Here is a 24,807-nt window from a genome sequence, read left to right as displayed (position 1 = left end):
TTTACAGGCTCCACTGAGCTTTGTCAGATTCTACAGGAAGAATAACATGACAAAAAGCAATGAAAGCTACAAAGGCTGGCATTTCTACAGTCCTTATTCATGCTGGCTGAGGGCATTGTGTGAATGACATCACAATTAAACAACTAGCAGAAAATAATTTACACCTGCTGTAATTAGTAGCTAAGTGCTCTTTGATGACATAATATACTGCTAATTGCTCTGGGGAGCTATGTTCCATTTGCTTTATGTTAAACTCCATAATAATTACAGTATAATAATTAAGAAAATAGTACCAGCTATGATTTCCTTTGCACAATTTTTGAAAGTATTGCAAATACAACCTAGTCATAAGTTTAATTCAGGAAAGTGCAGCTAAACATTTGATAAGAGAGTAGAAGAGTTTTATAAAGGGTCACAGTCATGAAGTGTTCTGGAACAATGCATTTTACAAGCGATTGGGGAGGTTTAGTAATTCTAACTACAGTACATTCTACAGGAGAGGTTTGGTGGACAGCACATAGCTGCTACACGCTACAGGAAAAGGCTGAGATCTCTCTCACCTGCGTGTGCTTGAGGCAGACCTGTCCCCTCTCCCTCCTGCCTCCTCTCCACTGCACTGCTCTGTAATGGAGGGCAGAGCTCCAGCATGAAGCAGGGTCTTCTGGCCAGGGACAGAGCTTGTTGTCTGGGGAGGGCAGTCTCTCCTGCCCCCTGATCCCTTCAGGAGCTCAGGGTGGGGTATGGAGGAGGGGGCAGGTGAGGGGAAACATGGGGGCTGGGCAAGGGTAACACATGGTAGTGCCATACCCACCCCGCCATTCTGCTTTCTTACCCAGTTACCTGAGGAAAGCTTACTCGAAGTGGGAGCCGCTGGGCTTTGTAGTTTTCCAGGACTCTGTTTACCAGCTCCCTCCTCTCTAAAGGTGGATGTTATCTTCACTGGAGGCAAGGGAGCACGGGCTCGCTTCGCTGATGTGCTTTTGGTGGGACAGGAGACATCCTCAGCTGGCAGAACATCTGGCGCTGGAAGCTCAGTTGTGTCCCCAACCACACGCTTCTGAAACGGACCTAGATCTGCATCTGTGGAGGTACAACTCTGTTGATTGTGAGAGTCCAGGCTCTCCTGACGCTCACCAGTTAGACTCTGATCTTCACTGCGTCCAGAGGACTTCTCCATTCTGCAGTCTTCTGCAAAGGGATTGTTTGGACCAAACTGAACCGAAGAGTCATGTTCCTCAGTATTTGATTGCTCATCTAACACATCAGCTGTTGGCAATGTCTTCCCTGGAGGGTGCTGGGGCCTGGAGGGTGCTGGACCTTTATTGTGTTTCGCAACCATCAACCCCCCAGTGGCTGAGGGCATGGGTTCCTCTGCTTGGTTCCCATGGTGGGTAGAGCTCTGGCTTCCACTGATGTGTTCTGTTGTAGCTGTGGAGGAAGATCTCAGTGGTGTGATCATCTGTGCCACACGTTGAGAAACCTTGGACATGGAGGCACCCACTCTGTCCTTATGTCCCTGATTCACACTGGTCATACTCTGGTCCCTCTGTGTCTGGCTTGGAGCCTGGTTTGGTCTGTCAGGAGGCAGTGGAGCAGGACGCTTGTCCCTCCTGATACTGGAATCATCCTGACTAACACTCTCATTTAAGTGCTGGTCATATTCGCTTCCCACCAATGACGTGGCAGAGTGGCATCTTGGAGGAGGCTGCGGTTTTGTTGGCGTTTTTTGGGTGAGGGTAGGAGTGGCAGAATCAGGGTTGGACTTACTGGGCCAGTTGTCCTTATGAGCCCATCGCTGGTTGTCTGGAGGCAGTGGAGCAGGGCCCTTATCCTGTCTGACACTGGAATGGTCCTTACCACTAACACTCCCCTGGTCATCCCCACTTCCCACCAATGACGTGGAAGATTGACGTCTGAGGGGAGGGGGCGGTTTTGTTGGCTTTGTTTTAGCGAGGGTAGGTGTGGCACAATGAGATTTACTAGACCAGTTGTCCTTACGAGCCCAGCGCTGATTGTTGGGAGCCACAAGGGCAGGGTCTTTCTTCTCCATCAGATCAGCAGACGGGTCAATAGCGTCTCCGGTTTCCCTAGCGCCTCTGGGGGAGTCCATAGAACTATCCAGTTCAGGAGACGAGGATGATAAGGGGCTGGAAGATATAGCAGGCTTTGAAGGGTTCCCCCATGAAGAGGGTCTGGAAGAGCAGGGTTAGGAAGGGGAGGGTGCAGTGAGATGTTTTGTTGTTGTTGCTGACGACAAGGTCTAACTACCAAACATTGAAAATGGAAAAACCTTCAAAACTTTTTAAAGAACATAGAATTTGTTTCTAAAACTAAATGATGAAATGCTTCGAAACTCTTGTTGGAATCCACACACAAACACATTCCAGTTAGCAGAGAGGTAGGCAGTGCAAACTACAGAGGTGTTACATAACAAAGTTGTTACTAGTTTCTCGTAACTCACCAGACAAGAACATGGGAGTACGGGTGGGATTTCATTTTATTAGGTCTTTATGAGAGGGACATGAAGGTTAGTTATAATGTTTATGTTAGTAACACAAAAACACTAAGGCACAGAAAGGTTTTACATGTAGATTTAAAATAACGAAACATAGATCAAAAGGAGAAATACAAAAGAGAAATCATCTTTCTAGCTTCTGAACCTTGCCTGTTCACATGACCAAACAGCCTTGCTTGAATACACTCAAATCATCCTGTTGCTTTGTTTCATCCTCATACACTCTCTCATGAGTCATTCAACATCAACGCCATAGTTAAAAACCTGAGCAATCACCTAATGCTTTGTGTCTCACTGTAACACCTTTAATATGACATCTGTAGAAACTGTATAGCAAGGTATGATTCATGGGAGTAGCAGCCAATCCAATCTGAGCCAAAGGTTTCCAACACGAACATCCACATTTTCCACTGCACTGCAACTTTCATGACGGTGTCATATTACTTCAGGGGATTGTGCTTTAATGAGATGCGCATGAGAGAGTAGTGCCATACACCTCAGGCCAACAGATACCAGGACATCTCGCTTAACACCAAACGGCCATGACTCTAACACGGAGATTAACTTAATATTCTCTACTGAGCATCACCCTGTACCAAAGTCATTGATAAGGCAACAGGTTTTCTGCTCAAATCTCAATTTTGTACCAAAGCAGTAAAGATCCAATAAAACCAACCCAATTACATCCAGCCGAGTCTCATCCATACATTGGGCTTGTTGCCTCCCTTGATTAACTGGTGGTATAAAAGTCTCTTTCAGACAAGTTGGTAGGTTTTCCACATCAATCTGACTTGTGCCACCCTGCTCTGACAGCCCAGAGGAAAGAGAATGTTAGCATTATTGATATTGTTTTGTTAGAAGATGAAATGGGATGTCTGAATCAGAGAATCTGAGGATTTGAGAGAGGGAAAGTTAGTGTGTGCGGATGAAAGGAGAGATCTCAGGGGGTTCCAGAAGACACTTGGGTATTTTCCCCCTGCTGCTTTTGGAGACTAAATAAATAGCGCATCCATAATTTATGGCACCCAAGGGCTAATGGAATTCTGGCAAAGGGAACTGAGACCGTGTGTGTATGTGACTGACCTTGGCTTGACTGCTGATACTTTATTTATCCGGCAGCTGATGGATCCAGTGGTGGTCATAGCGTTCTCCTCAAACAGATTATTTGAAGCGGTGTCATCAAATGAACTGGTGGGAGAGACTTCCTCAAAAGGATTATTGCACACGGTGACCTTTGCCTCGCTATTCTGCTCCTCAACTTCCTCACGCCTTTGCCCTTCCTCCATCTGCTTCTCAACTTCCTCACGCCTTTGCTCTTCCTCCATCTGTGCATTTCTCCTTTTCTCTTCCTGTCCCAACTCCTCTTTTTTCATATTTTCTTCCGCCACCCTAAATCTTTCTTTCTGCTCCTTATCCCTCCTCTCCTGTTCATTTCCCCTTATTTCTTCAAGCCTCATTGTTTCTGCTTCCTCCTTCCTCAGCCTCTCCTTCCTGATCTTCCTCTCCTCTTCCTCCTTTCTCAACATCTCCTCCTCTAATCTCCTTATCCTCTCTTCCTCCTTCCTGATCTTCCTCTCCTCTTCCTCCTTTCTCAACATCTCCTCCTCTAATCTCCTTATCCTCTCTTCCTCCTTCCTAATCTTCCTCTCCTCTTCCTCCTTTCTCAGCCTATCCTCCTCTTCTCTCTTAATTCTTTCCTCCTCTGTCCTTTTTATCCCCATTTCCTCTCTCAGCCTATCTTCCTCCTCGGCCTTCCTCACCCTTTCTTCCTCCTCCCTCACTCTTCTCTCCTCCTCTCTCAGCCTATCCTGTTCTCTCTTCACTCTTTCTTCCTCCTTCCTGATCTTCCTCTCCTCTTCCTCCTTTCTCAGCCTATCCTCCTCTTCTCTCTTAATTCTTTCCTCCTCTGTCCTCTTTATCCCCATTTCCTCTCTCAGCCTATCTTCCTCCTCGGCCTTCCTCACCCTTTCTTCCTCCTCCCTCACTCTTCTCTCCTCCTCTCTCAGCCTATCCTGTTCTCTCTTCACTCTTTCTTCCTCCTCCCTGATCTTCCTCTCCCGTTCCTCCCTTCTTTGCATATCTTCCTCTTGTTCTCTCCTAATCCTTTCTTCCTCCTTAATTCTCTCCTCTTTCTCCCTCTTCAATCTTTCCTCCACCTCCCTCATTTTCCTCTCGTCCTCCTTCCTCAGTCTATCCTCCCTCTTCATTCTTTCATGCTCTTCTCTCATCCTTTCCTCTTCTTCCCACCTCTCTTGTTCCCTCATTTCCTCCTGTAACCTAATCATTTCCTGTTCTTTCTTCTTTACCCTCTCCTCTCCCTCCTCCTCCAGTCTCCTCTTCCTCTCTTCCATCATTCTACTTTCCTCCTCAACCCTAATCTTTTCTTCCTCCATCCTCTTTCTGTTTTCCTGCTCCTCCATCCTCGTTTTCTCTTCCTCCATTTCCTCCTGTAACCTAATCATTTCCTGTTCTTTCTTCTTTACCCTCACCTCTCCCTCCTCCTTCAGTTTCCTCTTCCTCTCTTCCAACATTCTACTTTCCTCCTCAACCCTAATCTTTTCCTCCTCCATCCTCTTTCTGTTTTCCTGCTCCTCCATCCTCGTTTTCTCTTCCTCCTCAAACCTCATCTTCTCCTCTTCAATCCGTATCCTCTCCTCCTCAAACCTAAGTCTTTCTACCTCCTTCCCAATCCTCCTTTTCTCTTGTTCCTCCTTATTCATCCTCTCTTCCTCATCTAACTTCTTTCTCTCCTGCTCTTTCTTTCTCTTCATCTCGTCCATCTTAACTCTTTCTTCCTCCTCCTCCTCTTCCTCCTCCTCCTCCTCTGCCCTGCTGCTCTCCACCTCTGCCCAGGGTGAGGGCTGCTTCAGGGCCGTGAGAGAGTCCATGGAGGTGCTGGAGCTCTTACGGCCCTGGGCCCTGCGTAGGTCTTCCATGGAACCGTGGCCTGAGCTGGCAAGGCTGAAGGTGGAGCCGGTGCGTGCGCTCCGTGGCTGGGTATGCTCTGTGTACACGTGACTGCCGTTGATGCACAGGTTACTCTGCTCTGCAAGCGGGGCAGGGATCTTAGAGCGCCCTAGAGACAAGGAGCCCTGAGAAGCCTTACTGTCGGAACTGCCTGTGCGTTTATGGGTCAGAAACTTGAATTTATTTTTACCTGTGGATGAGAAAGAAGCGTGGGAAGTTTGATTTGTAAACACAGTGTAACAAGTTTTCTAATAGATTACGCTATATTTAAAATGGAAGGCCAGTCTGTGATGATGCTCACCTTCAGAGGAGTCCTCGTTGAGGCCTGAGGGGCTGCCACTCAGTGAGGAGTTCTTCTCAGGCAGAGGGCCCAGGACAGACATGGATTGCGACAGTCCGTGACGCTGCAGATTAGACTTGGGAGAAAACAGAGACTTCAGCTTGTTTTTCTTCTTTTTCTCTTTTTTGTCTGCACCTCCCTCCCCTTCCCCCTCTCCCTCGCTGTCCGTCAGAACCTGGGTGAAGGACGGCACCACGGCAGACGCTGAGTCTGACAGACTCTCCTTCTTCTTGCCTCGAACCTTGTCCTTGAACTTGCCCAGGCGGGAGCGCGGCTTGTCTGTAGCAGAGAGGTCGAACATGCTGGCTGTCAGGTTGTTCTTCATAAACTGGATGTCCACCAGCACCTCTCCCCTGTCTTTGTCTGGCTTGCCTGCCTTATCCAACAGCTTATGCCATCTGTTGAGAGAAAGTCTATTGTTTATCAAATAGTTTCATTGAATTGGTATGAAACACATGCTGTTCTTATCTGAGAGATGGCTCAAGAACAAGGTCTATGAATGTAAGGCAGTGAAAGAAAGAACCAAGGTAATGTTTTATTTGTTTAGATGTCTACTGAGCTCCTCCAATAACTTGTAAGGGCACTCAGAAATAACTAGAAATGTGTAGGCATTCACCCCTCTTTTCAGATAACACACACTTAGCAGACTGATCTGTCTGAACAACCACAGCCTGCATAAGCAGAGGAAGGCTGATGATCAAATAATGTGTCATGTATTCATCAGCCCCTGGGCCTCACCTCCAGTTCTAAAATATATAGCTAACAACATGTAGACACTATCACAAATAAAGAAAGCTGTCACCCATAGCATAGCTTTATTCAAGGATGTATTTCCCCCCTTATTTGTTGCACTCTAATCCTATTGGTTCCTAGGGGTTTATCATAACCAAGAGAATAAATCCAGTAAATTGGGGCTGCTGCTATTTTTTCTTTCAAATGTTAAGAGTCCTTCCATGGAAACAGTGATTTTTTTGAAGAGGCCCAAGGGTGGAGGAGCCAGGGGAAATGACCGATGATGCGGTAAGTGATCTTGAGAGTCAGTGGGCATTATGATTCATACTAAATGGTCACCACCGGGAACATAGAAAGACAATTTCATCCTTGCCGTCCTACTAAGTTGTAGCACACTTCTGTTGTATGTTAAGACTGAACACCATGCCTTAAAATGTACTGTACAGGCTACTACAGGCCAGGAGTGGAAATGGGTGGGGGGGGGAGGGTTCCGGGAGTGAAATAATTTTGCAATGTGAATTTCTAAACTGAATTAATGGACTTTACATTGGAGGGTTCTAGGAGTGATCATAGCTACAGGATATGCAGGGAAAATATAGTTGGAGTCTGTTAAGATTGCACTCAATTTAGGTTCATATTTAATTAATGACTAACAAAATCCCCAGGCACTTTCTTTAATGAATGCAGTAAATTAAATATAATCAGAATATCACAAAACGAGTTCCTCTACACCTAGTCCGTTTCATTTACTGGTTCACTTGTATAGAAGATGCCTTCTGGTAAAAAGAAGGTCAGAATACAAAGAGAAAGCCTCACATTGTAAGAACTGCATCAAGTAATTTCTTGTGGTCCATGCTGATTGGTTCAATGACCCTCAAGAAATCCCTGTTGTATGTGTTCTGTTATAAAGAAGGTACTGTTCATACATCTGTATGTTTCAGCTAAAATGATAATGGAATAACTGTCAAAACAACCATTCATTTATAGTTTTGAACTGAGCAATGCAGAGCTGAGTCAGCATTAAAAGTCTGTCAAGCAAAACCCATAAGGCCTGAGGTCGCCTGTTCCTCAACAACCCAGCTGAAGTCTGGAAGGAAATGAGGAGGGGGGGCAGGAAGAGTCAACCAGGGGTCTCAGACCTGTGAGATGTGTGACCATGAGTACCCTCTTGGAGGTTACAAAAACAAAATGAACACAATGCTGTGACTGCAGCTTCTTATCTTCAGTGAAGCACTCAATGTGAATCCAAACGGAAAGGCAATAAAAAACAGACTGACTGCTCACAGAATGACAAATATGATGAATAACTGTATGGGGGGAGAGAGAGCATCTCCCCACTATTACTGCAGCTTTGTTGTTGATAATATAACATGGGGAAATGTAGGGCAAGGTAGGTAGGGGTGGCAGCTTTCATCGTTGTCCAATGTTATTATTCATTCACAGAAAAATAGAGCAATACATTTGGGAATCGTACAACATAAAACAAATCAAACTTTGTCACATGCACCGAATACAACAGGTGTAAACCTTACCGTGAAATGCTGAATACAACAGGTGTAAACCTTACCGTGAAATGCTTTCTTACAACAGGTGTAAACCTTACCGTGAAATGCTTTCTTACAACTATGCAGTTCAAGAAATAGAGTTAAGAAAATATTTATTAAATAAACTAAAGTAAAACATAATAAAAAGTAACACAATAAAATAACAATAACGAGGTTATATGCAGGGAGTACCGGTACCGAGTCAATGTGCGGGGGCACAGGTTAGTCAAAGTAATTTGAACATGTAGGTAGGGGTAAAGTGACTATGCATAGATAATAAAACAGCAAATAGCACTAGTGTAAAAACAAAGGGGGGGGGGGGGGGTCAATGTAAATAGTCTGGGAGGCCATTTGATGAACTGTTCAGCAGTCTTATGGCTTGGGGGTAGAAGCTGTTAAGGAGCCTTTTGGTCCTAGACTTGGTGCTAGGATTACCACTTCACATGCGGTAGCAGAGAGAACAGTCTAGGACTTGGGTGACTGGAGTCTGACAATTTTCTGGGCTTTCCTCTGACACCGCCTAGTATATAGGTCCTCGATGGTAGGAGGCTTGGCCACAGGGATGTACTGGGCCGTACGCACTACCCTTTGTAGCGCCATACCAGGCGGTGATGCAACCGGTCAGGATGCTCTCGATGGTGCAGCTGTAGAACTGAGGATCTGGGGACCCATGCTAAATCTTTTCAGTCTTCTGAGGGGGAAAAAGGTGTTGTCATGCCCTCTTCACGACTGTCTTGGTGTGATTGGACCATGATAGTTCATTGGTGATGTGGACACTAAGGAACTTTACTCTCGACCCGCTCCACTACAGCCCCGTTGATGTTAAATGGGTGTCTGTTCGGCCCTCCTTTTCCTGTAGTCCACGATCAGATCCTTTGTCTTGCTCACATTGAGAGAGAGGTTGTTGTCCTGGCACCACACTGCCAGGTCACTGATCTCCTCCCTATAGGCCGTCTCATCGTTGTCGGTAATCAGGCCTACCACTGTTGTGTCGTCAGCAAACTTGATGGTGTTGGAGTCGTGTATGGCCACGCAGTCATGGGTGAACAGGGAGTACAGGAGGGGACTAAGCACGCACCCCTGAGGGGCCCCAGTGTTGAGGATCAGCGTGGAAGACGTGTTGAGCTGGAGTGGGTCTAGGGTATCCGGGATGATGCTGTTGATGTGAGCCATGACCAGCCTTTCAAAGCACTTCATGGCTACCAACGTGAGTGCTATGGGGCGGTAATCATTTAGGCAGGTTACCTTCGCTTCCTTGGGCACAGGGACTATGGTGGTCTGTTTGAAACATGTAGGTATTACAGACTCGTCATGGAGAGGTTGAAAATGTCATTGTAAACACTTGCCAGTTGGTCCGCGCAAGCTTTGAATACACGTCCTGGTAATCTGTCTGGCCCCGTGGCTTTGGAAATGTTGATCTGTTTAAAAGGTCTTGCTCACATCGGCAACCGAGAGCGTTATCACACAGTCGTCTGGAACAGCTGATGCTCTCATGCATGCTTCAATGTTGCTTGCCTCGAAGCGAGCATAAAAAGGCATTTTAGCTCATCAAGGCTCGCGTCACTGGGCAGCTCACGGCTGGGTTTCCCTTTGTAGTCAGTCATAGTTTTCGAGCCCTGCCACATCCGACGAGCGTCAGAGCTGGTGTAGTAGGACTCAATCCTGTATTGATGCTTTGCCTGTTTGATGGGTCGCCCGAGTCCGTAGCGGGATTTCTTATAAGCGTCCAGATTAGTGTCCCGCTCCTTGAAAGCGGTAGCTCTAGCATTTAGCTCAATGTGGATGTTGCCTGTAATCCAGGGCTTCTGGTTGGGATATGCACGTACGGTCACTGTGGGGACGACGTCTTCGAAGCACTTTATGATAAACTGCAGATCACACTACCTCAGGCGAGCAATACCTTGAGACTTCTTTAAAATTAGACATTGCTCACCAGCTGTTGAGACACACACACCCCTGCCCCTTGTCGTAACAGACGTAGTTTCTCTGTTCTGCCGATGCATGAAAAATCCCGCCAGTTCTATATTATCTGTGTCGTCGTTCAACCACGACTTGGTGAAACATAAGATATTACAGTTTTTAATGTCCCGTTGGTAGGATAGTCTTGATCGTATATCATCCATTTTGTTTTCCAATGATTGCATGTTGGCCAATAGAACGGATGGTAGTGGAGGTTTACTCACTCGACTGCGAAATTCTCAGAAGGCAAGCCTGACATCCGCAACCTTTTTCTCCGTCTTTTCTTCACACAAATGACGGGGATCTGAGCCCATTCCCGACAAAGCAGTATATCCTTGCGTCGGACTCGTTAAGTAAATAAATCTTTGTCCAGTTCGAGATAAGTAATCGCTGTTCTGATGTCCAGAAGTTATTTTCGGTCATAAGAGACGGTAGCAGCCACATTATGTACAAAATAACTTAAAAAGGGCAATGTGGTCAGGCTTGTTCAACCTGTCCCTCCATTCCATTGAGTCAATTACTGTGAAATGTACATAGAATAATTACATAATTGATGTAGATTACTGTGTGTGTGTAAACAAGTTTTGTGTATAGTTAACACATCTCCCTTCATGAGGGAGGCCATTGCGTCTAAAAATACTGATCCAGTCTGGAATATTAGTCAGGTTCACACACCCTCCTACTATGTTACTGAGTGACTGACAACACCCCAAAGACTCATCCTTTCCTTCTACACCTCCCGGCTAGTGTTTGGAATACTGAGCAAGCACATCAGGGAAATAGAATAGAACTTCCGCATTCAACAACCCGGTCGCATTCCGCTTCGCTCCACAGGTAGTATCACATTTCATTTCATTACAGTACAACGGTTTGATTTGTTTGATCGTAGCTAACTACATAGCCGTCTTTGTATCAAAGATAATTGTGTAGTCTAGAGCGATTTTCTAGGTTAGCTAGCCAGCTATTGTCGTTCTTTTAACGCAACGTAACGTAATCAACACTGCTAGCTAGCCAGCTAGCCACCGAATAGCAGCACTGTAGAAACTATTACACTCAACGGAACGACTTGATTAGTGTAGTGTTAGCTAGCTACATAGTTGTCTTTACTGTCTTTGTATCTAAGATAACTGTGGAGTCTAGAGTAATTTCGGTTAGCTAGCCAGCTATTTTCGTCCGCTGCGCTGCCGTTCTCCTACCTAGTCAACACTGCTAGTCAACACTGCTAACACTGCTAACACTGCTAGCTAGCCAACTCCTACCGAATAGCAGCACTGTAGAAACTATTAAATTACAACGGAACGATTTGATTAGTGTAGTGTTAGCTAGCTACATAGTTGTCTTTGCTGTCCTTGTTCTAAGACAATTGTGTAGTTTAGACTAATTATCTAGCCAGTTACCTGGCCAGCTACACTTTCAAACAAAGTCAACAACGCAGCCACTGCCAGCTAGCCTACTTCAGCAGTACTGTATCATTTTAATCATTTTAGTCAATAAGATTTTTGCTACGTAAGCTTAACTTTCTGAACATTCGAGACGTGTAGTCCACTTGTCATTCCAATCTCCTTTGCATTAGCGTAGCCTCTCCTGTAGCCTGTCAACTATGTGTCTGTCTATCCCTGTTCTCTCCTCTCTGCACAGACCATACAAACGCTTCACACCGCGTGGCCGCGGCCACCCTAACCTGGTGGTCCCAGCGCGCACGACCCACGTGGAGTTCCAGGTCTCCGGTAGCCTCTGGAACTGCCGATCTGCGGCCAACAAGGCAGAGTTCATCTCAGCCTATGCTTCCCTCCAGTCCCTCGACTTCTTGGCACTGACGGAAACATGGATCACCACAGATAACACTGCTACTCCTACTGCTCTCTCTTCGTCCGCCCACGTGTTCTCGCACACCCCGAGAGCTTCTGGTCAGCGGGGTGGTGGCACCGGGATCCTCATCTCTCCCAAGTGGTCATTCTCTCTTTCTCCCCTTACCCATCTGTCTATCGCCTCCTTTGAACTCCATGCTGTCACAGTTACCAGCCCTTTCAAGCTTAACATCCTTATCATTTATCGCCCTCCAGGTTCCCTCGGAGAGTTCATCAATGAGCTTGATGCCTTGATAAGCTCCTTTCCTGAGGACGGCTCACCTCTCACAGTTCTGGGCGACTTTAACCTCCCCACGTCTACCTTTGACTCATTCCTCTCTGCCTCCTTCTTTCCACTCCTCTCCTCTTTTGACCTCACCCTCTCACCTTCCCCCCCTACTCACAAGGCAGGCAATACGCTTGACCTCATCTTTACTAGATGCTGTTCTTCCACTAACCTCATTGCAACTCCCCTCCAAGTCTCCGACCACTACCTTGTATCCTTTTCCCTCTCGCTCTCATCCAACACTTCCCACACTGCCCCTACTCGGATGGTATCGCGCCGTCCCAACCTTCGCTCTCTCTCCCCCGCTACTCTCTCCTCTTCCATCCTATCATCTCTTCCCTCTGCTCAAACCTTCTCCAACCTATCTCCTGATTCTGCCTCCTCAACCCTCCTCTCCTCCCTTTCTGCATCCTTTGACTCTCTATGTCCCCTATCCTCCAGGCCGGCTCGGTCCTCCCCTCCCGCTCCGTGGCTCGACGACTCATTGCGAGCTCACAGAACAGGGCTCCGGGCAGCCGAGCGGAAATGGAGGAAAACTCGCCTCCCTGCGGACCTGGCATCCTTTCACTCCCTCCTCTCTACATTTTCCTCTTCTGTCTCTGCTGCTAAAGCCACTTTCTACCACTCTAAATTCCAAGCATCTGCCTCTAACCCTAGGAAGCTCTTTGCCACCTTCTCCTCCCTCCTGAATCCTCCTCCCCCCCCCCCTCCTCCCTCTCTGCAGATGACTTCGTCAACCATTTTGAAAAGAAGGTCGACGACATCCGATCCTCGTTTGCTAAGTCAAACGACACCGCTGGTTCTGCTCACACTGCCCTACCCTGTGCTCTGACCTCTTTCTCCCCTCTCTCTCCAGATGAAATCTCGCGTCTTGTGACGGCCGGCCGCCCAACAACCTGCCCGCTTGACCCTATCCCCTCCTCTCTTCTCCAGACCATTTCCGGAGACCTTCTCCCTTACCTCACCTCGCTCATCAACTCATCCCTGACCGCTGGCTACGTCCCTTCCGTCTTCAAGAGAGCGAGAGTTGCACCCCTTCTGAAAAAACCTACACTCGATCCCTCCGATGTCAACAACTACAGACCAGTATCCCTTCTTTCTTTTCTCTCCAAAACTCTTGAACGTGCCGTCCTTGGCCAGCTCTCCTGCTATCTCTCTCAGAATGACCTTCTTGATCCAAATCAGTCAGGTTTCAAGACTAGTCATTCAACTGAGACTGCTCTTCTCTGTATCACGGAGGCGCTCCGCACTGCTAAAGCTAACTCTCTCTCCTCTGCTCTCATCCTTCTAGACCTATCGGCTGCCTTCGATACTGTGAACCATCAGATCCTCCTCTCCACCCTCTCCGAGTTGGGCATCTCCGGCGCGGCCCACGCTTGGATTGCGTCCTACCTGACAGGTCGCTCCTACCAGGTGGCGTGGCGAGAATCTGTCTCCTCACCACGTGCTCTCACCACTGGTGTCCCCCAGGGTTCTGTTCTAGGCCCTCTCCTATTCTCGCTATACACCAAGTCACTTGGCTCTGTCATAACCTCACATGGTCTCTCCTATCATTGCTATGCAGACGACACACAATTAATCTTCTCCTTTCCCCCTTCTGATGACCAGGTGGCGAATCGCATCTCTGCATGTCTGGCAGACATATCAGTGTGGATGACGGATCACCACCTCAAGCTGAACCTCGGCAAGACGGAGCTGCTCTTCCTCCCGGGGAAGGACTGCCCGTTCCATGATCTCGCCATCACGGTTGACAACTCCATTGTGTCCTCCTCCCAGAGCGCTAAGAACCTTGGCATGATCCTGGACAACACCCTGTCGTTCTCAACTAACATCAAGGCGGTGGCCCGTTCCTGTAGGTTCATGCTCTACAACATCCGCAGAGTACGACCCTGCCTCACACAGGAAGCGGCGCAGGTCCTAATCCAGGCACTTGTCATCTCCCGTCTGGATTACTGCAACTCGCTGTTGGCTGGGCTCCCTGCCTGTGCCATTAAACCCCTACAACTCATCCAGAACGCCGCAGCCCGTCTGGTGTTCAACCTTCCCAAGTTCTCTCACGTCACCCCGCTCCTCCGCTCTCTCCACTGGCTTCCAGTTGAAGCTCGCATCCGCTACAAGACCATGGTGCTTGCCTACGGAGCTGTGAGGGGAACGGCACCTCAGTACCTTCAGGCTCTGATCAGGCCCTACACCCAAACAAGGGCACTGCGTTCATCCACCTCTGGCCTGCTCGCCTCCCTACCACTGAGGAAGTACAGTTCCCGCTCAGCCCAGTCAAAACTGTTCGCTGCTCTGGCCCCCCAATGGTGGAACAAACTCCCTCACGACGCCAGGACAGCGGAGTCAATCACCACCTTCCGGAGACACCTGAAACCCCACCTCTTTAAGGAATACCTAGGATAGGATAAAGTAATCCTTCTGACCCCCCCCCCCCCCCCTAAAAGATTTAGATGCACTATTGTAAAGTGGCTGTTCCACTGGATGTCATAAGGTGAATGCACCAATTTGTAAGTCGCTCTGGATAAGAGCGTCTGCTAAATGACTTAAATGTAAATGTAAATGTAAATACGTGCCCGCTTGTGGAATCTACTTAGGGGCCACATAGCAGTCACAGCTGTTATACTGTATGCAGTAGCTGAGTAGTTATGAAATCAAACATTCTAAACCAACTCTCTGGCCTTACAGCTGCACTATCACAAGCTGCATTGCCAAAGCAGTAAGGATAGGACACTTACAGTAAGCCCAATTATTATTTCATCCCAATATAGCTCTGTAATTCAATTGACGTTAGACAACAAAGGACAGGTTATTCTTCTCTGTGAAAATGTCAAGTTGTTTTGAAAGTTTCTCAGTGAGCAGGACACACCCAGTCAATCCTTGTAGTTGTTCACTGATGCCTGTGTGGACGTCATGTCACGCTTCTCAACAGACCCTTGTGAACAACACCCTGCTAGGGAAGAGCCGGGCATTGGAGAAAGGGAAAGGGGGATACCTAGTCAGTTGTACAATTGAATGCATTCAATGAGAAGAACAAGAGAAGTAACTTAACATCAGTAAAAAGGAAGTTACAACAGTTAACTGTAGTGGCGTTAGCTGGGTGGAGGGAGCTGACTAAGAACAGGATAGAACAGTCAATGAAAGGGTAATTTAGTATGAAAAGGCCCAGCGTATCATCTCAATGCAGCAGTCTCGCATCCCAGTGTGAAGTACACAACGTGCAGTACTACTGCTGCTCAGAGGCAGGATAGAATAATGGAAAGAGATGGAACACTGTGTGAGTCAGCATTTAGGCTGTTATTATTCTAATGGCTCTTTCAGCACATACTCTTCCTGTGTAACCCTGAATGGCTGATAAAACAATGCCTTCCTTGACACAAACCGTTCTTATCACAATATGCAGCTGAGTCTCTCCCCGTCACACACTCACTGAGAGAGACTTAACTTCACTAGGGTAGGGGGCAGCATTCGGAATTTTGGATGAAATGCATGCCCAAATTAAACTGCCTGCTTCTCGGGCACAGAAGATATGATATGCATATAACTGGTAGATTTGGATAGAAAACACTCTAAAAGTTTCCAAAACTGTTACAATAGTGTCTGAGTATAAAAGAACTGATTTGGCAGGGGAAAACCTGAGAATACTTCCTGAATGAATTAGTTTTTTTTTGGTTTGGTAGTTTTCTATTCAATGCCATTACAGTATCCATTGACTTAGGACTCAAATTGCAGTTTCTATGCCTTCCACTAGATGTCAACAGTCTTTAGAAATTGTTTCAGGCTTGTATTCTGAAAAATGAAAAAGTAAGAGCAGTCTGAATGAGTGGACCCTAAAGTGCCACAGAGCTTTTTCATGCACGCGACCGAGAGAGTGCGTTTCTTGTTTACCTTTTAAATTGACAACGTTATTGTCCAATTGAAATATTATCGTTTATTTAGGCTAAAAACAACCTGAGGTTTGAATATAAACATCGTTTGACATGTTTCTATGAACTTTACAGATACAATTTGGATTTTTTTGTCTTCCTGTTTTGACTGCGTTTGAGCCTGTGGATTACTGAAGAAAACGCGCGAACAAAAACGGAGGTTTTTGGATATAAAGAGACTTTATCGAAACAAAAGGAACATTTATTGAGTAAATGAATGTCTGCTGAGTGCAACCATATGAAGATCATCAAAGGTAAGGGATTCATTTTATCTCTATTTCTGACATGTGTAACTGTTCTACTTGGCTGGCTACTGTTTGTAATGATTTGTCTAGTGGGCTATGTTCTCAAATAATCGTAAGGTATGCTTTCGCCGTAAAGCATTTTTTTTTTTTTTATCTGACACCGTGGTTGGATTCACAAGAAGTTAATCTTTAAACCTATGTCAAATATGTTTTGTTTTCTGAATTTTTATAATGAGTATTTCTGTATTTGAATTTGGCGCCCAGCAGTTTCACTGGCTGTTGAAGAGTGCCCAAGAGAGGTTAACTGAAAGCCAGCCTTTTATAAAAAATATGGCCTATAATAAGGTTTGCAGATGAAATCGTGTTTGGTGCAGTCAATCTTAAAGTATCTGTGTATGAACAGCCTTGTCCGTGACATAGTTATGCCACAGAGGTACTCCATGTACCTTCATTGTGATAAAAAGAGCTGAAGAAAAATATGCACCGAAAAATGTGCTGCCATGTCACATTTCCATATCCTCATGGAAATCAAGCAGTAGTAATCAGTACGGTTACATGCACACAATAATATGATTAGGAATAAATCAGGTTAATATAATAGTTCAATTGAAATGTTTACATGCTTTGAAAGAATAATTATTTCCCTAATAATCCTGTTTACATGGACACATCTGAAATCAGGTTACCTGATGGGACTTGGGTCAATGCAGAAAATCGCCAATCAAAATAAACATTCTTTACAGCAACCGTGTTATTTTTGTGATGCCTATTTGATTCTGAGTTGGGACATATGAAGTTTGTATGTGAAAACAATTTCTAAGATGCATACTTTCAGTTTTACCAAACTCACAAAAGAGGGACGCTTGCATATGCGCAGATCAAATACACCTCTATAACACTAAGGCGTTTACATGTCCTAATAATTCCAACGATTGCTTCGAAATCCAGGTGTTCAATCGGCGTATACTTACTGCGATTATGACTTTAGGCCGATAAAGATAAGCAGAGTAAGGTGTTTACATTACAAATGCCATGCTCAGCCTACTGCCATAATCAGTTTAATATTGAATTATTAGTGTGCATGTAAACGTACTAAATGTTATATTAATACACTATGCAAAATTATCCAACAGTTTATGGTCCCCATTGTACATCTACCCTACATCTATACATGTGTCAGATCAGTAACACACACACAGAAGGGATTTGAAGCTGATTTCTCAGGTCCATGTTCCCTCTTCAGAAAATTGATGGGGAAGCGCTTGCAGGTATGTACAGTACCAGTCAAAAGTTTGGACACACGAACTCGTTCAAGGGTTTTTCCTTTATTTTTACTATTTTCTACATTGTAAAATAATAGCGAAGACATCAAAACTATGAACACATGTAAGTAATCATGTAGTAAGCAAAACAAGTGTTAAATCAAAATATATTTTATATTCTTCAAAGTGGCCACCCTTTGCCTTGATGACAGCTTTGCACACTCTTGACATTCTCTCAACCAGCTTCACATGGAATGCTTTTCCAACAGTCTTGAAGGAGTTCCAACATATGCTGAGCACTTGTTGGCTGCATTCCCTTCACTCCGCGGTCCAACTCATCCCAAACCATCTCAATTGGGTTGAGGTCGGGTGATTGTGGAGGCCAGGTCATCTGATGCAGCACTCCATCACTCTCCTTAGTCAAATAGCCCTTACACAGCCTGGAGGTGTGTTTTGGGTCATGGTCCTGTTGAAAAACAAATGATAGTCCCACTAAGTGCAAACCAGATGGGATGGCGTATCCCTGCAGAATGCTGGTTAAGTGTTCCTTGAATTCTAAATAAATCACTGACAGTGTCACCAGAAAATCACCCTCACACCTCCTCCTCCATGCTTCACGGTGGGAACCACACATGCAAAGATCATCCGTTCACCTACTCCGCGTCTCACAAAGTCACGGCGGTTGGAACCAAAAATCTCTCATTTGGACTCATCAGACCAAAGGACAAATTGCCATTGGTCTAATGTCCATGCTCGTGTTTCTTGGCCCAAGCAAGTCTCTTCTTATTGGTGTCCTTTAGTAGTGTTTTTTTGGCAGCAATTCGACCATGAAGGCCTGATTCACACAGTCTCCCCTGAACAGCTGATGTTGAGATGTGTCTGTTACTTGAAGCATTTATTTGGGCTGCAATTTCTGAGGCTGGTAAATCTAATGAACTTATTCTCTGCAGCAGAAGTAACTATGGATCTTCCTTTCCTGTGGCGGTCATCATGAGAGACAGTATTATCATACTGCTTGATGGTTTTTGCGACTGCACTTGAAGAAACGAGCTCATGAAGCTGGTTGAGTGAATGACAGCTTTGCACACTTGGCATCGAGGCAAACGGTGGCTACTTTGAAGAATCTCAAATATATTTTGATTTGTTTAACACTTTTTTGGTTACTACATGATTCCATGTGTTATTTTATAGTTTTGATGTCTTCAAGATTATTCTACAACGTAGAAAATAGTAAAAATAAAGATTAACCCTGGAATAAGTAGGTGTGTCCAAACTTCTGACTGGTACTGTACAAACACAGTTCAGAGTTAAGAGTAAGAAATCATTGCCAGAGGGATATGTGTGCTGTGTCAATGTCTAGATACAGTGCCAATGTATGAAACTGCTCTTTGAATAAAACAAGTTATTTTTCAAAAGGCAATCAGCTAGTCCTTTAGAAAATGACAAAACGAAATGTCTGAATGAACTGCATGTGTTTCAGAGAGTGGTAGAAGCTGTCTGCAGCTGGCAGGGGCTAGTGAGAATGGGAAGGAAGGCGGTGTAAACAGTAACACTGAGTTATCTGCTTTAAGTCAAACATAACGCGGTCTGTTTGGGAGCTGGTAAAGCCACAGTCAAGCACCAACCACCAGAGAGGGGGAGCACATAATAGGTTTGTTTTTCAAGTTAAACAGAGGCTAAGTCTGGATTTGGCCGCCGCAGAAATCAGGTACACCATAGTCAACCTTGAGAAAGCAGAGTAGAACACAATAAGAAAACTCCCTGAACACAGCTCACTGGTTTTTTAATTTTCTGAAGAACTCAAACGAAGGTTGATAGTACTGTATACTATGCATAAAGGTGTATGAATCAGTATTTATGAGTTACCATGGACATCCCTTGACCAGACATAGAAAAACAGCTGAGAGACTATGAAGATGGCATATAAAAGTAGCTCTGGGAAGAATTCAGGTCTGAAAAAAAAAAAAAAAAAAAATCTGCTGAAGTTTGGCATTTTAGCTAAAGGTCAGCGATAACAACAACGTCACATGAACCTATCACTGTCACACTGAGGGGAAAAAACTATCCGCCGTGGAAATCCTCAGCCCTGTCTCCAGACTGTCTCCTACTCAGATAAAGCATGTAGCATGAAACCAATTATCATCATGGAGAATGGACTTTACATAGGGCTGATCCTATATAAGGAGATGGCAAATCATGATGGATCTTTGCATAGGTCATCAGAAAGATGCAATAACCAAACTAGATGTACTCTAATAGGCTGACCAAGAAGCGCTCTCCTTACACATCACAAGACACAGCAATATCCACTTTCAAGAGTGTCCACTTACCAGACTTAAGTGTGTGCGTACACTGCACATCACCTGGTACTGTGTATAGCAGCAAAATAAGACATGGTCACATGTGTGTGGACCGAAATACCCAGAGACAGCTTAGTGAGATGTAATATTTCTCAAGAAGTTGTGAAATAAATAAGCCTGCAGCCTAATTAATAAACCCCCCGCTGCTGTACTCTCTAAATGTGTCCGCAGACATAGGTTCGGCTTGCTCCTAGCAGAACCCGACTAGGGTTCTTACGATTAAAAAAGCACCAATATTATTGTTGTCCCTCTTCAGCCATCGTAGTAATAACATAACCAATAACACTTCCTCAAAATAGTCTGGATTAGTCCGAAAATTATTTACAGATTTCTTGATTTCACGTTTTTGCAGGGGAGGTCTTAGTCGTGCAATTGTACATCTAACTAAGATGTTCGGCGTTGTATTTCTCAAGTGACAAAATGTGCATGAAAACTAGTCGTCCCTTGTTAAATGACAACACTTAATTTAAGAACCCAGTCCACAGTTCCCACTCCTGCTAGTCTATACTGTTGACCAATCACTGACGAAGGGGCGTAGACTTTAGCTATATATCTTTGACTTGCCTCCAAAAAATCTAGACAAATGTGGAACACCAAAATGTTACCAAATCATAATACATGCACAAACTGTTTCAACTGGGAACCATGCGACAGGCTTAACAAGAACGTTACTTAATTTAGGACGAAAAACAGTAAAGACTATTGCATGCTTCCCAGTTGAAACAGTTCCTGCATATATTATGATGAAATTTGGTGATGTTTTTGTTCGGTTTGGGTTTTCGGCAGTTTTCTTTTTTCAGCTGTTCGCTCGTACAAAAAGATTATTAAATGAAGTGTTTGTCATTCAACGAGAGAACTAGAAAACTTGTTTACACACACACAGTAATGTACATCAATTATGTAATTTCTCTATGTACATTTCACAGTAATTGACTGAATGGAATAGAGCAGGGCTCTCCAACCCTGGTCTTGGCACCAAACACAATTTCATCTGCAAACCTTATTATAGTGGCCATATTTTGAATAAAAGGCTGGCTTTCAGTTAAGTCTCTCTCAGTGAATGTGTGTGTGCATGTGTATGAGGGGGAGAGACTCAGCTGCATATTGTGATAAGAACGGTTTGTGTCAAGGAAGGCATTGTTTTATCAGCCATTCAGGGTTACACAGGAAGAGTATGTGCTGAAAGAGCCATTAGAATAATAACAGCCTAAATGCTGACTCACACAGTGTTCCATCTCTTTCCATTATTCTATCCTGCCTGTGAGCAGCAGTAGTACTGCACGTTGTGTACTTCACACTGGGATGCGAGACTGCTGCATTTGAGATGATACTCTGACGCCGGGCCTTTTCATACTAAATAACCCTTTCATTGACTGTTCTATCCTGTTCTTAGTCAGCTCCCTCCACCCAGCTAACGGCACTACAGTTTACTTCCTTTTCACTGATGTTCAGTAAAGTTACTTCTCCTCTTGTTCTTCTCCAATGCCCGGCTCTTCCCTAGCAGGGTGTTGTTCACAAGGGTCTGTTGAGAAGCGTGACATGACGTCCACACAGGCATCAGTGAACAACTACAAGGATTGTCTGGGTGTGTCCTGCTCACTGAGAAACTTTCAAAACAACTTGACATTTTCACAGAGAGAAGAATGAACTGTCCATTGTTGTCTAACGTCAATTGAATTACAGAGCTATATTGGGATGAAATAATAATTGGGCTTACTGTAAGTGTCCTATCCTTACTGCTTTGGCAATGCAGCTTGTGATAGTGCAGCTGTAAGGCCAGAGAGTTGGTTTAGAATGTTTGATTTCATAACTACTCAGCTACTGCATACAGTATAACAGCTGTGACTGCTATGTGGCCCCTAAGTAGATTCCACAAGCGGGCACGTATTTCCCTGATGTGCTTGCTCAGTATTCCAAACACTAGCCGGGAGGTGTAGAAGGAAAGGATGAGTCTTTGGGGTGTTGTCAGTCACTCAGTAACATAGTAGGAGGGTGTGTGAACCTGACTAATATTCCAGACTGGATCAGTATTTTTAGACGCAATGGCCTCCCTCATGAAGGGAGATGTGTTACCTATACAGAAAACGTGTTTACACACACAGTAATCTACATCAATTATGTAATTTCTCTATGTACATTTCACAGTAATTGACTCAACCCTAATCAAGCGCACCGGATTCAAATAATTAGCTGAATCAGGTCAGTTACAACTGGGGTTGGAGCAAAAACCTACAGGAGGGTAGCTCTCCAGGAACAGGGTTGGAGAGCCCTGGACTAGAGGGACATGTTGAACAAGCCTGACCGCATTGTTTTACATTTTTGTACGATTCCCAAATGTATTGCTCTATTTTTCTGTGAATGAATAATAACATTGGACAACAATGAAAGCTGCCACCCCTACCTACCTTGCCCTACATTTCCCCATGCTGTATTCTCAACACAGCTGCAGTAATAGTGAGGAGATGCTCTCTCTCCCCTCATACAGTTATTCATCATATTTGTCATTCTGTGAGCAGTCAGTCTGTTTTTTATTGCCTTTCAGTTTGGATTCACATTGAGTGCTTCACTGAAGATAAGAAGCTGCAGTCACAGCATTGTGTTCATTTTGTTTTTGTAACCTCCAAGAGGGTACTCATGGTCACACACCTCACAGGTCTGAGACCCCTGGTTGACTCTTCCTGCCCCCCCTCCTCATTTCCTTCCAGACTTCAGCTGGGTGTTTTATTCCAGGACAGAGTGTCGCGGAACAGAGGCTTTTACTGTTGACTCAGATCCTCATTGTTCAGTTCAAAACTATACATTAGGGATTGTTTTGACTGTTATTATAATATATGAACACCTGAGACATAGATGTACAAAACGTTACCTTCTTTATAACATAATAAATGAATACAGTCAAAGAAAGTACTGCAAACCAATGGTTCGGAGATATTAAACCGTAACAGATATTCATAAAGGGAGAGAGCACTGCTATGAACTGATGACTCAGAGGAGACAGGCAATTTGTGAGGTATTGGTAATGGTGTGTTGTGCTGCTCGCATGCTGCACTGTTATGAGCTAAACCAGTAGGCTGTCAAAACAAACAGTGTCACTCAAATGGGAGATGAAGGCAAGCAAGAGGAGTGAACTAAAAAGCAACAGGGCAACAATCAATATTATTCCATAGGCTCTAACGACTGGTTGTAGCACTCTGAGTGAATTGCCAGAGTAAAACCATGTGAGATAACACTTTAGGCCTATAGCCTGCTCTTATACTGTATTGTTGTAATTAATACATAACATTGTTGTTGCATGTTGAGTTGGGTGATTATTACACAAGTGGAATATGGAGCAGTCCCTGTTCTTAATTAATAATTACAACCCCTAATGAAGGCCAATGGAGTAGTGACATTGTGGTGCTCCATTGTCTTAAATAGGCTATTACAACTACAGAGATCATCCATTTAAAAAGGAAGTGTGTAACTAACGGCAAACACTTTCTTGAGAAATGTAGAAATAGAAAGCTGTGATTATTACTGGACAGACGTGAACACTCACTCAGTCTTATTGCGGGATTTAACCTCGCTGAGCTCCAACAGGTTGATGACTGCGTGCCCGAGCAACTTGTCCGATCCCACGAGAGCCCGGTGCATTACGTGAACATGCAACGTACACTTCTCTGTGTTACCGTTGTGGAAGAGCGGCAGCTCGAACGTGGCCTCCTCTGTCCACACCGGTGCCACGCTCTTTTCTGCCACCGCCGTAGCGAATTTATCCTTGGCCACTTGCATGATGGCGTATGAGTCGTTGGTGCCATTTTTTCCCTTTATCCTCAGGCTTCTTGCCTGAAGCACAGTTACCTGTACGCTGGTGGGATACCACTGTTGGCTCTGGTCCGATAGAGACATGGCTGAGACCTGCGGAGGTTTGGACGAGTGGGCCTCTGAATAACGTCTAGAAACGTTTTGGTGTGCTAAATAGAAGTAGATAAGTTAGTGTAGCGCGACAAAGAAAAACTTTTACCTATGGACGGTTGAGGAAACAGCTGAGTGGGCGTGGTATGTTGAAATACTCTTGCGAGACAGGTTATTTGCTGAGCCAAGACACTCCCACAAATTAATGACAAAGCTCGACTTTCGACCGGATGCCTGAAAAGATACCCACATCATTATCCAATAGAAGTATAAATACTGAACAAAAATATAAACGCAACATGTAAAGTGTTGGTCCCATGTTTCATGAGCTGACATAAAATATCCCAGAAATGTTCCATACACACATAAAGCTTATTTTTTCTCAAATTGTGTGCACAAATTTGTTTACATCCCTGTTAGTGAGCATTTCTCCTCAGCTAAGATAATCCATCCACCTGACAGGGTTGGCATTTTAAGAAGCTGATTAAACAACATGGTCATTACACAGGTGCACCTTGTGCTGGGGGACCATAAAAGGCCACTCAAATGTGCCATTTTGTCACTCAACACAATGCCACAGAGTGCAATTGGCATGCTGACTGTAGGAATGTCCCCCAGAGAATTTGTCAGTATGTCCAACCAGCCTCACAACCGCAGACCACGTGTAACCACGCCAGGCCAGGACCTCCACATCTGGCTTCTTCACCTGCAGGATCGTTCGAAAGGAGGGAGGGGTGCTGAGCAGTATTTCTGTATATAATAAAGCCATTTTGTGGGGGAAAACTAATTCTGATTGACTGGCTGCATGGCTGCACCCCTGCCCAGTCATGTGAAATCCATAGATTAAGGCCGAATTAATTTATTTAAATTGACTGATTTCCTTATATGAACTGTAACTCAGTAAAAATCTTTGAAATTGTTACATGTTGCATT

The 24,807-nt window shown here is 44.9% G+C and overlaps 1 protein-coding gene across 2 annotated transcripts in view; it reads right to left on the bottom strand.

The window, feature by feature from the left end:
• Positions 1-24,091, bottom strand: part of LOC139543870 (golgin subfamily A member 6-like protein 25) — a 34,976-nt gene extending 10,885 nt beyond the window's left edge. Inside the window, exons 1-4 of one of the 2 annotated variants that reach the window (XM_071350366.1) lie at positions 23,519-24,091; positions 5,784-6,220; positions 3,599-5,672; positions 561-2,192 (exon numbers count right to left, since the gene is read on the bottom strand). In XM_071350366.1, coding sequence (XP_071206467.1) covers positions 561-2,192; positions 3,599-5,672; positions 5,784-6,220; positions 23,519-23,868 — 4,493 coding nt within the window. In that variant the 5' untranslated portion in view covers positions 23,869-24,091. The remainder of the gene's footprint in view (positions 1-560; positions 2,193-3,598; positions 5,673-5,783; positions 6,221-23,518) is intronic. The other variant, XM_071350367.1, reaches the window with a different exon arrangement.
• Positions 24,092-24,807: the final 716 nt, after the last annotated feature.

The sequence above is a fragment of the Salvelinus alpinus genome, chromosome 18 (genome assembly GCF_045679555.1).
Source record: "Salvelinus alpinus chromosome 18, SLU_Salpinus.1, whole genome shotgun sequence".
NCBI classification, from domain to species: domain Eukaryota; kingdom Metazoa; phylum Chordata; class Actinopteri; order Salmoniformes; family Salmonidae; genus Salvelinus; species Salvelinus alpinus.
This window is presented reverse-complemented; position numbering and strand designations above follow the sequence as displayed.